This window comes from Filicampus tigris, chromosome 16 (genome assembly GCF_054856515.1).
Source record: "Filicampus tigris isolate MCC_2025a chromosome 16, RoL_Ftig_1.0, whole genome shotgun sequence".
Lineage (NCBI taxonomy): Eukaryota > Metazoa > Chordata > Actinopteri > Syngnathiformes > Syngnathidae > Filicampus > Filicampus tigris.
Genome location: NC_141232.1, coordinates 7,488,951 through 7,507,168, shown reverse-complemented (window position 1 = coordinate 7,507,168; position 18,218 = coordinate 7,488,951). Strand labels below are relative to the sequence as shown.

Below are 18,218 nucleotides of genomic sequence, written 5' to 3'. Positions count from 1 at the left end.
TGTTGATAAATTGAACAATGACTACATCATATGATCGAAGATTAGAAGACGTATATTTGACCGGAAGATCATCGCGTGGGAGGCGGAAGGACACCTCGACCAAACGACGACCCGTTGAGGCGGAGTGATTCATTGCGGTCTACATTCGCTGATGAACGCGAGCGCATGGCTGGTTCCGCACGTGAGTGTAAATTGTGTCAATAATTAAGATATTTAAATTAACCCTACATTTAGTAAAGTAACAAGAAAGAACGTTTATCATTTATGAGTTTAGTTTCAAGACTCACGCACCACTGAAACGCTAAATAGCATCTATGATGAACATAGTGTAGATGGAAAATATAACTACTTATAGTCTTTTCTTTATGCTCTGCACAGAACTAATCCGACAAATATTAGTGTAGCATTGATGAGTTTAGAGGAGTTGAGAAGGCTCAGTGACCAGAAAAAGAATCGTTCAATTGAATCGATGCAGTGACAACAATGAATTGTCATTACTGTATGCTTTTATGAAGCACAATATTATGGAGTGTTATTTTTTGCTCCTAAAAATACAAATGATAAGAATTTATGTTTTTTTTTTGGGGGGGGGGGGCAATTCATTTCACTAAGAAACGGTGATTTGAGATATGAGTGTTTTGAGTTAGGAGTGTTATCATGGCACAAATTAAACTCTCTCAAAACTATCTCAAGACACCGCTATGTTAGTCTTTCTTGCATTCCACATTTCTCAACTGATTCAAATCATTCCACGCCCACATTCTACATTTCAACCTCTCAATGAATGAATTCCCTAGGATCGCATATCTATTCAGATTCAGCTTTAAAGCAAAAACTTGTACGGATTGCATTGTATAGTTCCAAAAATCACCTCTCATAACTTGTGAAGTGCTATTTTTAGTTTTGACCGCAAACAGAAAGGACCAAAAGAATAAACAGAGCCGATTGCACTCAACTGAGCCCGAGTGAGCTTTTGTCACTTTGAGCTGATTTAACCCATTAAAAATTTTTATTTTAAGATGCAGCCGTGATAATGGAACAGAAACAAATATTGCGCCTACGCTTTATTTGGATAGCGACATACCGTAGCGTGAAAGTGTCCTACCGCCACCCACGGCACAATATTTCGGAACAATGGGTGTTAACGAATCAACGAGAGCCGCTTCTTTTGCCTGGCTGCTGCTCTTCCTCCGCTCTGTGGTATTAATAGCCGGGTAAACGAAACACTGGCATGCTATCGGCGTGTTCTAACCCCTTTGAGCTTTTAATCCCGCTGCGTTATCAGGGATCTCAATGTGCTCCCCTGTCTTGAAATGACCCCCAGCACACACAGACGACGCGGCGGCACGGCCCACCACAGTCCCAGTGGAGATCGGGCCACATGGAGAAGGCACGTGTCATTTCCTCAGATGGTTTTGGCACTTATACTTAACTTTTAACGTTTTTACCCCTTGTTGGAATCAAATCTTGACCCAACATGCTGGGTCAAATTCTCAATCCAGTGCATTGGGTATAAATAACCCAGCATTGGTTCGGTCCCTTTTTCGACCCAGCGCTGGGTTAGCTCTTTCATCCAGTTTGGGTTAACTTTTGACCCATCAGTTTTAAGAGTGTCACAAGTGAGGTATGTCCTGAACAGGCCGCCAGCTAATCACAGGGCACATATAGACAAACAGGCATTCACACTAGCATTCCTATAAAAGGCCAATTTAGAGTCTTCAATGAACAAAAGCATTTTTTTTGCAGTGTGGGAGGAAGCCTGAGTACCTGGACAACACCCGAGCAAGCACAAGGATAACATGCAAACGTCACAAGTTTCGAACCACCAACCTCAGAACTGGCAGGCATGTTCTCTCACCACTCAACACTTTAGCATTACATGGAATTTATTATAATAGTTAAACAGCATATTATTTTAATGCTGAATTTATAAAAATTATTTTACTTATAATTCACAATAAATGAGCCAGTCATGTAATGTTTATTTTTATTTAAATAAACTGTTTAAAGAGATACATGTATTAATTTTAATGTAATTATTAACCATTTATTTAGTAATATAAACTAACCATTTTAAATACATTTTTTTTTACTTTTTTATTTCACAGTAACTAAATTAACCAATTATTTCATTAAAACATGTTAAATGTATTTGTTTTATGAATATTTAGTATTTTTTTTTATTTTAAATAAATTGCTTAAAGAGATAAATTAATTTTAAACAACAACACATTTTTTTATTAGCCAAACAATTTTAGGGAAAAACATGCAAAATTGGTGCAACAAAAATGATAGGTCTTGATGTCCATCCCTGGCCTATATTTTGACAGGTATTCTTGCATATTTGTGTGATTGTAGTTGTGATCTACAAGCTGACAACTGTCCCTAATATTTTGACTCGGGTGTAAACAACAGCAGCAGAGTGGTACTGTACGTCGTTGTATTGCTACCCTCTACTGGTCAATTGGGGGTAATGCAGCTTAAAATTCTACACTAATGTTCAATGAATTTAGAACTATTGTTGATATTAAAGAGAGGTGGGAAAAGTTTTGTAGTCATTTACAGTACTCTTAGTCTCATTGTAAAGATCAGTTTTAATGTCAAAAATCAATATGTGTGTATTAGTGTGTATTTTTTTCACTTGTTTCAAAAGATTGGCGTTAAAAAGAGTTTTATTGTCTATTGTGTCAGTTAAATCAGTAATTGCTTTCTTTCCTTAATATAACATTTTGCGTCTGATGAGCCGCCGCCATTTACACACCTTCCTCCTCCTCATCATCATCGTCGTCATGTCCTCAATCAGGCCCTCTTGTTAGCGCGGCCGCAGTTGTTATCGCCATTGTCAAAAGGCGGCGGTGATGTCACTGGTAGTCGAGGCTGTTAATTGGCCGTCCGCTGTGTGCCTGCGTTTGACCTCCTGATCCCGCGGGATTCATTTTTTTCTCTTTCCTATTAAAATCTTTTATTTCTATTGTCACATGTCAAGTAAATTGTGTGCATGCACATATGTGTGACTTGAAAATGAAAAATTGTGAATTATCTCTAGTTTGTGTATTCCTATAACGCATACTGGTAATTATCAGGAGTAAATCCCTAGAGGAGCGATCATGTTAATGATGTGATAATACATACAATGGTTGACTGAGCATGCTGTCAAAATTTTTATGTGTGTGTGTGTGGGTGTGTGTTTGTGTGTGTCATATCACAGTACAGTATTTCCATTTATTTCCTATGGGAAAACTTTTTAAATAAGCCACAGTCACCGTTCTATAAAACATACACATATTTTCGAGTGAACCGACAAAACTATTTTCTCTAAATGTCTGAAAAAGCCTCCCGCAGCTCCTTGAAAGAAATAATCATCAAACTTTTGCTCTCCAACACATTTCTTACCATTGTCACAAGAAGTCCATAATTACTCAAACATTTGCAGGTAATGTGACGGGCAGGCCACAGTGTGATATGAGAAAGGATTTTTTTTCCCCCCCTTCAGTTTATGTGCAGTGACAGTCGGCCATCGCCTCCTTGACATGACCACTGGGACTAATAAGGTGGTTTGTGGGTGGGGGGGGGGGGTTGGATAGCGAGAAGTCAACGTGGGCGCTGATGCTGAGGAAGAGATGGGCCTATAATGAGGCTGTTTGCCTGGACGCAGTGCGGCTCCCAATAAAGTCTTGCTACCTACAGTATACTGGAGGGAAGGATCCACCCGGGCGGGTGAGTGACTTGGAGGGGACTGGGCGGTGGTGGTGGTGAGGCGGGGGGCGGGGTTGTTATCGTCTTGTCACAAATCCCAATTCTGTAAAAGACAGGACACCGTGTAAAACTCAGACAGCAATGATTTGCTATCACTCCTTGGCGGGAGCCAAGTCAGGATTTCTCAATTGCGCGAAATATATTCTTGAGGCAACGTTACAAGCTGCAAGGGCGCTTCAAATGTTGCATTGTGGCGATGATAAGATCGAAATGGTCTGAAGTTGCTTTAGATGGACTAAGATACTTTCATCAAGCACTGAAATTGGCCGAAGAATGATTTGAAATTCTTTGAGGTGGCCTAAGGCGGTTTAAGGTGTACTACGGTGGGCTAAAATGGGCTAAAGTGGCTTCAGGTGGCCTAATATGAAAGCGGAAGTCAATCCAAACATATTTTTTTCAAGAATACGTGCCCACTAGTTGAAAGACGGCATTCTGGTGAATTTTGCGTTTGTGGAATATAAATTAAGCAGCAAAATGCACTCGTTTTAAGCCATCTCTGGGGGCGGCCATTTTGTCTTCTGTCGACTGAAAATGACATCACAACTGCTCACGACGACCAACACGGCTGACCTGTTTTCTGAATCTGAGCCGTGATTGGTGTTGATTGCTAGTGGCGTCCCACTCGTTCTAAAGATGGGTCCCTCCTACGCCCCTATTAGTACAAGCAGACTGTGTCATGAATTATTTCTTCTTCATACTAGTGGTCACTCAATCCAGGCCTTATTTGGAGCACACAGGCTCTTGTTGGGCAGGTCTGATTTTATTTCATAGCTGCCGAAATTCCAGACAAGTATCAAAAATACATTTTTTTTCCCCCATCAGCTTCTATGCGTTTCCATGCCAACGTGATCTGCCCAGGGCCTTCAATGCCATTAGTGCCGGCCCATATACACACCAGTAGGCAAAAGCTGTTTAAAAAAACAAAACCAAAAAAAAACAATCCGATTTCAGATTCACCGCTTTTGACTTGCATGTACACGCAGAGAGACTTTGCACACCACTGGTTGATAGTCACTCTCTTTTCTACCACGCCTTTTGTTTACAAACATTCTAAAATAGTCTAATATTATCTTCCAAGATGGCGGCTTGTAATTGTAGCCCATCTGCCGGGGTGCAGAGGTGCGCACAGGCGACAAAAAAACCCCACAAAAGCCACCGTCTGTAATGCGCATATGCATCACACGTGCGCACCCACGCAACACTCACCCACACAGCCAAACGACCACACGCACACACGCCTCTGAGACCCCGATGTTTCACTCTGATTTTTTGTTTGTTTTTTTTTTACATGAATTCTATGCTTATATTCATTCATCCACTACAACAAGTAATCAGAGCTCATTATTGGTTCTTCCACTTTGACTTTATTTTTAACTTTAGCCTCCGCCAACTGTAGGCTGCTTGGTGTGTCACTATGGCAACCAGTGGACGGAACGTCCCCTGAGGATTTAGTAGCATTTTGTCCAAAAAAAAAAAAAAGCAGCCTAATTAGGACTGAAACGGAGAATTTTTTTCCTGTTGCTTTCCCTATTTGTTATTTTAAAGAGTCGTGTATGCTTTAACCCCAACCATGTTCAGTAAGTACGTAAAAAAAAAAAAAAATGTAAATAAAAAAAAATGTTGGTGTTGGGTATTTCCAGATATGGGTTCCTTCTGCCGTGAGTATTTTTGATCGACAATAATCTGTATTTGTGACTTGACCCTTACCCCAAGCCATTGTCATACGGAAGCAATAAAACGACTTTTCAAAATATGTTTCGGGGAGTGGATGCAAATACAGTACAGGTGTATCAGCGCTGTCCAGCTACACCTGGGTTTCGAACCCGCGCCGTCACCGCTAACTGATATTTAATGTTGTTGTCCACTGGTGGGCTTGAACGTTCGCAGGGAAGAAAGTCTACCAATTAAGATGAGTTTGTTTTAAGATGAGTTTTATCTTGAGGAAAAAAAAAAATCTATACGCCATAAAATATTTGCAATTTTTGTCCTGCGCTACACACAATGTGGTGCTTTAAAAGCTCCCATTATTAGATTATTAAATCACTGGTGTGTGTACGTGTGTTTAGGTAGTGAGAACATCCTAGAAGGCATCCGGGTGACCTTTCACTCGCCTTTTTTTATTTATTCTGGGACCTGAGAATTATAAAGTTGTCTTCCCGCGGAGGATGTTTTCTGCTTGTGTGTGTGTGTTTGGAATACAGCAAATGTGTTTCCAGGCGTGTGGCGTATTTCCTCTAACATTGCTAACAATACTTGTATAATAGACAGCTCCGGCTCGGGAGCTCCACTTTGGCAGACAACGCTAATTAGCGCTGTGTTTACATTCCCTGCACTGAGGCTAAACACATAGCCCCCCCCCACCCGCCGACCCCCCCACCACCACCACATCTAGGAAGAGGGCTGCATCGCGCCCCCTCAATCACATTTCCGGCCCTGCAATTAAAATGCTGTAATCTGCGCGGATGGTAGCTAGTCTTAAAAGACGGGTGAAGAAGGCGGCGTCGTGTGCGTGCGTGCGCGTACACGTGTATAAATGTGGGGCGCATGTGTGTGTGTGTGTGGGGGGGGGGGGGGGGGGGGGGATATGTGTGTGGAGTACACGCGTTTGACAGTCTTGAGACTTCTCTTTTAATAACACGAACGTCTTTGCAGCCCTGAGGTGCTCCGGTAAAACTGAAATGGTGGCTCAGCGTAGTTGTCTGTGTGTGTGTGTGTGTGTGTGTGTGTGTTGCGCGCATGTGTGTGCGCGATGTCTATCTTCACTCAAGACAAAGAACAAACAAGCAGAGCATATTTAATTGGAAGCGCGGTGCAGGAGATAATTCCTGTTGTGTTCTCCCGTGCGGCCCACGCAAAACACATCAAGTCCTTTGCAATAACACGCGCTTCTTTTTATAGAACACGCACGCGCCCACCAAAGTTGGGCTGTCAAAGCGATGCGACGGCCGTCATATGCAGGAGAGACGAAGCTGCTCTTAAGATATTTAGGTGGTTTGGGGTGGTTTAACTTAGCCTAAGGATTCCCAAAGGCAGTGACAACACTCTGAGTGACCCCTTGATTATTTATGATTATTTTTAAATTATTTTTTTGTGAGGGGGCACGGGGCGCATTATAAACATTCTTCCGTCACAGTGGACCCCCAAATACTCGAGGCTCGGCACCATTCACGTTTCTTTTTCCAATATTTTTTTTTCAATACTGGAAAAAAACATTTTGCTTCATTTGGGGTTTTTGGGGGGGTCGAAAATGTATACTGGAGTTTTGCCAATGTTTTTTCTTATTTTTCAATGCATTTTGATTGCAATTAAATAATTATACACAGATTTTTGATTTGCGGACCAGCCTGGTCGCCATGCCCCGCAAATAGCACGGTTCCACTGTATAGTTTGAAGTTGTAAGATCACAATTCACCACTAGATGGCAGACGTGGCTTTGTTGCGCTTGCACCTGCGGTACAGTAAAACTTGAGTAGGCTTAACATTTTTTTGGGCAAATTTGCAATGCCATGCATGATAAACAGCACCTCAATAATATACAAATTGATTATACAAAACAATGCACAAAATGAGTTCTTGCACTTAATGTTGGTTTGCTGCTCGGCAGTTTTGTGCCATCCTTGAATTTTTTTTTTTTTTTTTTTTAATGCACTATTGCCCTTTGTCGTTGTATAGTGGATCTTTTATACATGCACTGGGAAATGTGTTATAAAAAAATAAAATATCCGCATTTTGCACATATGCATGTGTTTTGTCCATATTTAAAATAGCATGCAACTATAGTTAGGAAGTATGTGGTCCCCCTGAGTAGCACTGCTAAAAAAATATGGCTCCTTCCCTCTCTCATCCCCGGTATGGGCACAGGAGGCTGCTGACTAATGAATATTGCCACTTCTCTGTAATATTTCATTGCAGTCACTTTCACTCGCTATTAATGGATCATCGCATCAGCTAAAGGTTTAGCGCCTAGCATTAACCATGACTTATTCATACAAGCTGAAGGGCGCAAGGGGGTGGCCATTAGTGGGTTGTGCTGCATATCAAAACAAATAGTAAGTTGCCGTGCATCCACCTGCACATGGCCGTTATGCCTTACCTTGTTGCCTTGGCAACAGCAGCTCGGCAGGCTTCCTGTATGGGAGGAGAGATGACTTTTTAAAGGGCTAACGGCTTCATAGCGATGAGAACGATGGTGATGTGTGGTCACCGTGGGTCACTTATCAACCTCACAAATACACACACAAAAAAAAACAAAAAAACATGATGAGATGGAAATTATAGCCTGTGAGGCAATTCTAGTACTGTATTGCAATAAAGGGCCCATAGCTTGCCTATAGTGACTTAAAGTTGTTTAAAGTAGGCGTACGTTTTAAAGTGTTTCAAGTCAAAGGAGGCCAAAGCATTGCTTAAGGTGGTTTAAATTTGTTAAAGGTGGTATGTGGTGGTTTGTCTCCTGCCAGCCAAAGCCAATTAACACATCTCTGTTGATATCCTCACTTTATTAATACATAACAGTCAGTGGATTCCAATGATCTTGTATTCAACTGTCTCTGTGTGTTGAGGGGGGTTTGGGGGTTTTCATTTTTAGCATAATGAGATCACAAGTGGGTCCGATCTTATCAATGGTCAGAGACATGAAGCTGGTTTAAGACTGAGGTTGTTTAAGATGCTCCAAAGTCATCTAAGGTGATCTTAACTGCTTTGTGGTAGTCTCCGAGATGTCTTGAGGTGGCCGTTTGATGTTGTCTAAATTGGTGGTTTTGGTGGTTAAAAAGTGGTTTAAGACGGTCTTAAAGCGGAAGTCGACGCAAACATATTTTTTTCAAGAATATGTTTTATGCAAGCCCACTGGTTGAAACAGGGCATTCTGATAAATATTGCGTTTGTGGAATAAGTGTTAATCCACTCGTATTTAGCCATCTCTGGGGGCGGCCATTTTGTCTTCTGTCGACTGAAAATGACATCACAACTCCTCACAACGACCAATCACGGCTCAGATTCAGAGAACAGGTCAGCTGTGATTGGTCGTTATAAACAGTTGTGATGTCATTTTCAGTCGACAGAAGACAAAATGGCCGCCCCTAGAGATGGCTAAAAACGAGTGCATTTTGCTACTTAACTTATATCCCACAAACGCAAAATTAATCAGAATGCCGTGTTTCAACTAGTGGGCCTGCTGGGAACATATTCTTGAAAAAAATATGCTTGGGTTGACTTCCGTTTTAAGACGGTTAACGTGGCCTCGGGTAGTCGATTGTGGTTTAAGGCCATTCAAAGTGATTTGTGGTGGTCTCCAAGGTGGTCATTTAAAGTTATTTAATGTGCTTTAAGGTGGCCTAAGATGAGTGAAAATTGCTCAGTGTGGTCGACAGTAGTTTGCGGTGGCCTTAGGATGCCCTGGTGATCTGGTCTTGCCCCGTCTATGTCAAATGTCCTTTGTGGTGTACGGGCCTCCACTCCTGCCCCCTTAAATGTTCATAAAAGCCTCAGAGGGATCAGTCTCCATTTTTTTTGCCCTCAAGCGTTTTTTTCTAAATAGAGTTGGATGCGTTTTGATTTTGTCAATAAGATCATGGAAGAAGGGCAGCACTTTGTATTTATTACTCACTCTACAGTGGCCTAAGGCAGTCCCCAACGTCGTCCGAACTGCCGGGGAGCGTGTGCCGCGCTCTTCTTGGTCAGCTTGCGGAACACGGCGGAGGTGCTGCGCGAAAGGAGGGAGTACTGACACCACCCCCCCTGCTCCCCCCTGTAGCACATACTGACAGCACTGTGCTGCACTTTTGGCAACATGCAGTAAAGAACAAGGAGGAGGAACAGGACTGAATGTCCTTTTCTTCCCTGTCAAGGTGGAGAATTTACCATTTCTCCACTGCAATACACTCTCACGTACTTTGTTTTAATACTTCACAATGATATCCATATATGATATGAACACACACATATGTGTTTGTTTACATGAGCCATTTGCGGCCCGCTACTTGACATCAAGATTTAATGTTAGGCCCTTGGATTTTTATTTTTTTTTATTATTTTTTTTTTATCACTTATGCGCTACCGTAACGCATGTGTCAGTTTGAATTCCATTCATTGTTCAGCCCTAAAAACTACTAAGGACATATTTTGAAAAACATCTGTTTTCTGTATCGTATTGACGTATTGAGAGAATGCAACATCTACAAACATGAGGAAATAAATGGCAATTTCTCCATATTGTCGCTTTGAACAAGTGATCACAATTGAGGTGTATTCATGAAATCTGTGTGTGTGTGTGTGTGTGTGTGTCAGGGGATAACCCGTCAGGCTTCGGCGACGTCTGAATATAAAGTAATTGAGATGAGAAGAAAGGCCTCACCTGCGGATAGCGTTTGAGCGAGCATTGTTCCCCGCCTCCTCCTTTCGACGCGACACATCCCATTAGGCGGCGGCTGAATGGGCCCGAGAAAGGCCACTCGCTCCTGGAGGGAACCGTGTGCACGCCTGGAACCAACCCTTTGTGCATCCGGACCGCCTGTCAAAAAACACAGGAGGGAATTAAGAACAGTTTTCCAAGAAAAAAAATAAAATAAAAGGCCCGCGAGTGTGCTTCTTTGTCATCTCGGCGGCTTTAACGCCGTTTTTCTCGACACCACTTCAGAGCGGCTGCGATGTTCATTATTAAACCCGCGCTAAAGGTCAGCGGTGAACCTTCTTGACAAGCAAACGTACTCGAGAGCATGGATTGCGTGTGTGTGTGTGTGTTTTTGTGCAAAACACTCCATGTCCCCTTTTTGCCCTTATCATAATTAAGAACAACACGGCGACCTTCGTGTCCCGTTCGCAGTCATCGGAACATAAAGAACCGTCTTCTATTTTACACTAATTAATACACTTGAAGTGTGTGTGTGTGTGTGTGTGCGCGCCTTCTGTATGGGCCTGTTCCCTTTAGCAAGCAAGTCCATACTGTAATTATGGAAAATACCAGGTATGTACAAGACATACATACCAAAAAAAACAAAAACAAAACAGTAGTCATTTGTAAAATTATTCATACAAGAAAAAAAATAGTATGTCTTTACATTTCATGGCACAATCTAAAATGTTGTGCCAAAATATTACATAAAAAATACATTATATCACATTTTGACACATTTTTGTGTCATAATATTGTGTTTTCATGGCACGATTCAACGTTTTTGTGGCATAATGTTGCATTGTGTGCATTGTGTGTAATATGGCATATTACATGTTGTCATGTGAAGTACATCTTAGGCTCAGAGTGTTTGTTTTTGTTTTGTTTGTAGACTAGAAGTTCCATAGTAGATTGTTGTCACGTAAACCCGCAGAACATGATCATCATCTTATTGGATGTTGTTTGAGAGCTGCTGGAATTGTTCTCAGCTGCTGACATCTAATTATCGGCAGCGTTTTTATTTATTCATGCAGTTTCTCGGGGATAGCGGCGCTTGCGAGCATTTGCCGCTCTGTTGCACATCGGCGTGCTTGGTGAACGCACGGGCGTGTTTGTGAGGCGGCCGCCCGGCTCCCCTAGCGCGTGTTAAAATAATCATGAGGGCCTCGCCCAAGAGGCTTTGGTGGTCATAAATCGCTTTGGCGTTAAGCTAAGCTCCAATGTCAACTCATCTATGATTATAGTCCCACCTTCAGGTGGAATAAAGGAGCCTCAAGTGGCCTGAGTGTTGCACACTCCTGAGTGGGATCAGGCTAAGTGCTGGAAGTGATCAGTGCGGACTTTTTTTCTTTTTAACAAACAAGTTGGTGCAACAAAATATTTTTGAAGTACAAAAAAAGCATTTTGCTTGAAATGTACTAGTTTTGTGTCATCGTCTCCCAGAAATTAGTTTTTGCAGCAAAATACGCCATTTTTAACATGTTAGCATTTTGCAACACGTATGTGGCAAATGAAAGCCTTTTCCTTGCAAAATATGGTGTTTTGTTACTCATTATGGCCAACTGTGTACAAAGTATTTTTTGGCATTGAATTTTGTTTTCATGGCCACATTTTATCGCAAGAGTTTGCGTTTTTGTCGCACAATCTTTTATTTGCGTTGGCAGAATATAGCATTATCACCTTAAAACATAGCTTTTCCTGAAGTGTAGTGTTGTGTTTGTGCACAAAACACCACTTTCTATTTCTGTCCTTCTCATTGCAAAATCTAGCCTTTTGCGGCCAACTATATATTTTGTGGCACAATATACAATTTTAGTGCAAAATACAGCATTTTGATGCAGATATTCTTACCTTTACAAAGTAGTGATATAACGCAATCTTTTTCCATGGAAATGTTTTCATATTGTTAGACATGTTTTATTCCCATGACAGCAATATCATGTCAAAATATTTTTTATAGTATTGCAAAATGTAGTGTTCTGTAAGCACTACATAACTTTTTTTGGTAACACAACATTGCTTCGTATGGTCAAAGTAGAGTTTTCATGGCAAACGATTGTGTTTCTTTCAGGCAGAAAGCTGACAATCACTTTAGCAAACCACACCAAAAAGAATGAAGGAAGTCTTTATGAAATGGAAGAAAGTCTGAGTGTCAAAATACATTACGTGTGACGTCATCATTTTTGTTTCCACATGATGCACTTTTCATGTCAAAATCAGGCTTACATTACTTAATGGAGTGTTTTTAATGAAGAATTTCCATATCCTTAATCACATATTAATCCATCAGACAGAGTTTAATGTGCTCTTGTTGTTTTGTTTAATATTTGCAATTTCCTTTGGTACAAAAAAAATAAAGATTTCATGCATCATATTGTTTCCAAAGTGCAAAACAGACCCATAATGACTTTATACGCACCAAGCAACTAGCATGCCAAACTTAAGGAGAAGCATCATCACTCCATAAAGCTGTCAAAAACGACAGCGTGTGCTTCAAAACGTGCAGCATTTGTCCCATGTTTCCTTTTATTTACGTAAACAAGTGGTGAAAAATATTTTTTGCGCACACTAAAGAGAGCAGACTGCAAAAAAAAAAAAAAAATCACAATCATGCCTTTTTTGTTTCACAACATTCACGATTACCCCAAAATACAAACTTTACAAACGCGACACGAACGTGAGGTAACAGCTTGTAAACATTTCCGTCGCTTTTTGTTCAAGTTGGCAACGTTTAAACTCACTTGAACGACCCGCGCGTCAACAGTTGGCTGCTTTTTACGCACAAACTTTACGCACAAATGTAGCTCCTTTGGAGTCGCTTAATTGGAAGGAGTCGTGACCGTGTTGCATATCTAATCCTCACTGACTGACTTTTAGGAGAGGAGGTTGGGGGGGGGGGGGGGGGGGGGGGGGCAAACGTCTAATAAGTTCATGCAGATAAGACCTCGGCTCCGTTCCCTCTGCCCCCCCCCTGTTAGGTGAGTCCGATCATGCCGGTCTCCACGTCCTTGGACGGCCGGCGCTCCTTCACCAGGAAGTTGATCATGCTCTCGGACTTGATCATCAGGTTGCATCCCAGGAAGAAGACCCCGAAGAGCACCGTGAGCGACAGCACGCACAACACGGCGATCTGCACCACGCGCATCACCAGCAGTTTGCGCTCTTCCTGAAAGAGAACCAGGGAGCCTCCGCCGCCTCCGACGCCGCCGCCCGCACCGCCGTCGCCGGTCACCGCCTGCTCGCTGCCGTTGCCGGAGTAGGCGGCCAGCGTCCCCGCCAGAGTCTGGCTGCCGTTGAGGAGCGCGCCGTGCGTGGCGTCGAGGAAGGAGGAGGCGTTCATGGCTTCAAGTTGGGCTCAAGACAATTAGGCGAGCAACTTTGGCGTCATGGAATTAAAAGAAAGATGCGGAGTTTGGTGCGTAATGATCACGTGGAACTACTCAAGTGAGCTATGAGGAAAAAATAAAGTGCTGGAGTTGTTGAGCGTCCACTTCGTGGTGGCTTCTTTTCGTGGGTCCTCTTAAAAGAGTGTGCAAGGTGTAATAAGAGACTGCGTGTGCGTGGAGTCCCCCCCCCCCCCTCACTCCAGTGCCCCCCCTCCCCACGCGCTCCTTTTGTGCTAAGGCTTTGGTGCGTTGAAAGTCATGATGAGCTCCCAACTTGCAGTCTGTGCCTCTCGGGGAGAAGCAGTTAGTTAGATGCCACACTTTTAAAATTAATTGTACTGTATTTATATATTTTAAATGTTGTCAAGCTTTTGGAGTGTGCTGTTGGTGCTGGTGTCCCACATTAAAGCAGCACTGGGCAAGAATTCGACCTTGATTAAAAAAAAATTCACAACTCTTTTCATGAAACATTGACTTACAAGTAGTTGAATGGGACTTTTGTCATGCCCTGGGGGGGGGGTCTGGATTGTTTTTACTGGCACTAAGCAACTTTAAGGAGGATGGGAGCAATTCTGGCACACACAAAAAAAAATACAGACGTCCTGAATTACTTTACGGTATACTCACTTCCTCCTTTCGCTTTAAGTACGGAAGTCGATTCGAACGTCTACCCGCTATTACTGGTGTCATGGCATAAGCCCCAAAACAAAAAACAAAAGTATTGTTTGAACAAAATTAAATTCATTACCTCATCAGTATTCATCTTTCACACAGCCACTGGAAATAGAAATGTAATTCAGTCCAACTTGCAGGCCAGCGAGAGCTCAGGATTTTCACGACATGGTGTTTTGACTTCAAAACACTACCACCTTTGTCCACATGGCGGCGCCATGTGGACAAAAACCGACATATGACACAGTGTTGCTTTAAAGGGTGATAAGTAGTCACTGTGAGTTTTGTCGACATGGTGTGCACCACACTTAACGTGGACCGGAGGAAGCAAAGCAGAGGGAGTTGTCTCAAGAAATTAGAAAGAAAATTATGAACAAGCATGTTAAAGTTAAAGGCTGTAAGACCATATGCAAGCAGCGTGATGGTTCCTGTGACTGCAGTTGCACATCCATCCATGCGTTCTCTGTGAATTACTCACTCGGGCCGCGGGCGTGCTGGAGCCTATCGCTACTGCCAGTGGGCAAGAGGTGGGGAACGCCCTCAACTGGTCGCCAGCCAATTACAGTTGCAAATGTTATTCAGACATTTACGATCCATGGACTGCCGCCAACCTCCCCGGATGTGGCCGCAGGAGGAAAATCGATGATAAATTGAAGAGACGGATGATACAAATGGTTAAAAAAATGCGACAAGACCTAAGTAGAAATAAAGTAGGCTACAAATGTATATGGAGAAAATGACGTGTTTTTTAAATTGCGTTGCGCAGGGACGTATTTTTTGACAGTGTGAGAGTGACTCGCGTCAACTGAATCATGGCGTGTTCAGGTTCCACTGAAAGTGGGAATTTAGAGCTCTGAACATCACAACAAAGGAGTTGCGTGCTCCCAGCGCTTCCCAGTCTTAGCAACATACAGGAAAAACATGAGTTAAAAATGAAATCTATGTCGGACTTATAAGATTCGTTGGAGGTCTGTCCGTGATGCAAATTCCGTGCAAATGATTGATTTAGTTATTTTTTCTTTCATTAACAGAGGTGGTACCACCGATTTTGTCCCCATTTGTAAATCAGGATCAAGGCGGAATTTCCAATACAGTTCTTGTGTTTGATCCACAGAGGTGGATGGTCCTAATGAAGGGGCTTTGGAGTTTAACACCGGTTGCCGTGGAGACATCCTCTGCCACTTGGGAGCTGTCAGTTCCGGCGGGTTATCGCTTAGAAATGAACACATGAATTAATAAAGTGTGGTTGAGCCGAGGCAAATATTTATTGCGGTTATTGGCTGGTCCTTTTTCTCCATCATTACACCTGCCGCTTCTGTGCCAAGCTGCGGCTCAAAATAAGTCCAAATTTACTCAAATGAAAGAATGAACTCGTTTGCATTTCACGTGATTTGTACAGTTAGACCTGACAAGCAACTAAAACAAGCTCGAACATGAAATATCTTATTGATGTGCCAACCTACCTTGAGAGCTTTTATACTTCAGCAATGACATACGAATGTCTTTTTAAAGCGGCAGTTGTGCGACCTTTATGGGTTAATTGACAAATAAATAAACACTTGCTGGGGTGGCGATGAGTGGCTGTCATGGTAATCGGAAAAAGGCCACCGCCCTCAATTTGGGAATCTCCCGATAAGGAATCGGCTCGGAGGCTGAACGCGTACACAAACGCCTCTGATGCTTTGCTTTTATGTGAATGAAATCTCATTAGTCGGCCGATTCGCCTGCAGCTAATTAATTTTCCATATGCAAATCAACAAGGTGTTATTGTCTCTATTAATAAATCAAAGTGTGCTTATGTAAAGTAACCCGTCCTTCAGATAAATCCCCCTTTGAGACGATCTGCCAGAAACATTGAGGCAATGACAAGCAAACAAGTCTTTTTGTTGTAGTTGAAGAAACAATAGGAAAGGAATAATCTTCCTCTCCTATGGGTGTCAATGTTTAAGTGTCCAAATTTGGCATTTTTATGGCTGAATATTTTGTGCATTGTGTTTTCGTTTCACAATACAGTCATGCAAAATCCTGTGTTTCTATCACAGAATATCACAATTTGGGTTTAAATTTGTTTTCAAGGCACTACATATCATTTTGTGGTATATTTCATGTCATGAAACAGTGCTGTGGCATAATATCGGATTTCTGTGTCCGAATATTAGAATTTGTGGTCAAATTCTGCATTTTTGAGGCAGAATATCACATTTTGGCGTTTTCGTGACACAGTATATCTTGTGGTCCAAATTTTCACCACGGCATTTTGTGGCGTAATATTTCTTGGCACAATATAGTAATTTATGGCAAAATATAGCCTTTTTGGGCACAATATTACAATTGGTGATACAATATTGTCTTTTCCTATATTGTAGTATTCTGTTTTCATGGCACAACAGTATTTTCTGGCAAAAAAAAAAAAAGAAGTTGTTTACGTGGCAATACATTTTTGTGATAAAACAAACATCTGGTGGCATCAAATTGTATATTCCTGGCACAATTTACCCTTGTAGTGGTACCATATTGTGTTTTTCTTGTAGAATATTACATTCTGTTGAAATAATCTCATTACTTAGCGGATTAACCTGCAGATAATTTGTCTCATGCAAATCAACATAGTCTAATTGTCGCACAGTGCGTTCGTGGAAATCGGCGTGTACGTCATGTAAATCCTCCTTTTGAGCTCCAAACGAAGCCTCGCATTATTCATTCAATCCTTTTTAATGAAAATGATCCGGAACATTGATTGAAGCGCTCTTGAACCTGTTGCTCCAACTTTCCACAATAGTCCAAACTTCATGAAGACATTTTGCGGATGCATCAAGGCGCGGATGTGAGACTTGTTTCCAAGCAACAACGGACCCGGGAGCTCGGTGACAGATGGTTGGTGCAGTTATTTTGAGACGGAGTGGAGGGGGCGGGGCTGCGGGGAGGGGGACTTGGGAGGCCACCAGAGGTGCTCGGGCCGGGTATTGCGGGGGTGGGGGGTGGGGGGGGAGCAGGGTTTTTTGCACTTAACGGGAGGGACTTGGCAGCCTAGCAACACAAATTAAGCGACGACGTCCTTAGCAAAGAGCTCGTCACGTCACTTTGGGCGCTACAGGTGGAATGGGAGCGGGCACGCTCAGCCAGCGTGCGCTAAGATCTCAGATGGTCCACATTTCATCACTGCCAGCCCTTCTGAACCCAACCCCCGTCTTTACTCCCCCACTTGTCTTCTGATTAAAGCTTCGCTGCCATGGCATTGATTGGCTCTGAGCGAAACGCTTAAAGGCCTCTGCGGGGATATATAACACACAGGGCGAGACCCCCACACTTCCTGTCCATACCCCACCCCCACACTCAGACCCCCCCCCCCCCCTTCCCCTTCCCCTCCCTTTTTCCTCCACTTGTCTTGTTCGGTCTTAATTGGCTGCCATCTGACCCAGTCCGGCTCCTTCATTCACTGCTGTGCTCTTCCGGAAAGGCCACTCATCTGTGGGCGAGACGCCCAACAAAAGGGTGTCGATACATCCGGGCCCATCGATACACACACGCACGCACGCACGCACACACACTGAGTGAAGGCAAGCGCTACTATTATTGCTCGACTTACTTCCCTATTTCTGTCGTCTCTTCTTTTTTCTAGGCGGGCGGTAGCTTAGCAACCATCTGGAAAGCATGAGGAGGGGGGGGGGGGTGCCGATGGGTGGTCGGCGACATGAATGATTCAATATATGGACGCTCAAGAAGCATCCACGTGTTTGGATGGCATGTTTCATTGCCAAGATGTTTTGTGTCTTTTTTTTTTATTCTAAAAGGAAAGTTAATGCGTTGTGAGGCCAACTTCTAAAAAAACAAAAAAAAAACCGTTTTGGTTTCATTCTTAATTGACAGATTCCAATACTGTCTCATTGAAGATGTCCCCTGTGTTAACTGATTTCGCCACAAGGGGTGGCTCTAGCACAACTTCCAAGTGCAAACAGTGAGCATCTAAAATAGCATTTGAAAGTTGATCTTTTTAGAGCAAGACAAATATTTTACTG

The 18,218-nt window shown here is 42.6% G+C and overlaps 1 protein-coding gene and 1 long non-coding RNA gene across 2 annotated transcripts; one reads left to right on the top strand and one right to left on the bottom strand.

Moving 5' to 3' along the window:
- The first annotated feature begins 67 nt into the window (after positions 1-67).
- LOC147134437 (uncharacterized) lies at positions 68-10,306 on the top strand. Its single transcript, XR_015090138.1, has 3 exons — positions 68-181; positions 1,747-1,844; positions 10,042-10,306. It is a non-coding gene; the product is annotated as an uncharacterized LOC147134437 (long non-coding RNA).
- A 2,770-nt stretch (positions 10,307-13,076) lies between these two features.
- rprml (reprimo-like) lies at positions 13,077-13,685 on the bottom strand. Its single transcript, XM_086055868.1, has one exon. It carries the CDS (start codon positions 13,482-13,484, stop codon positions 13,119-13,121), a length of 366 nt encoding a protein of 121 aa, XP_085911994.1. The 5' UTR covers positions 13,485-13,685; the 3' UTR covers positions 13,077-13,118.
- Between the last annotated feature and the right edge of the window lie 4,533 nt (positions 13,686-18,218).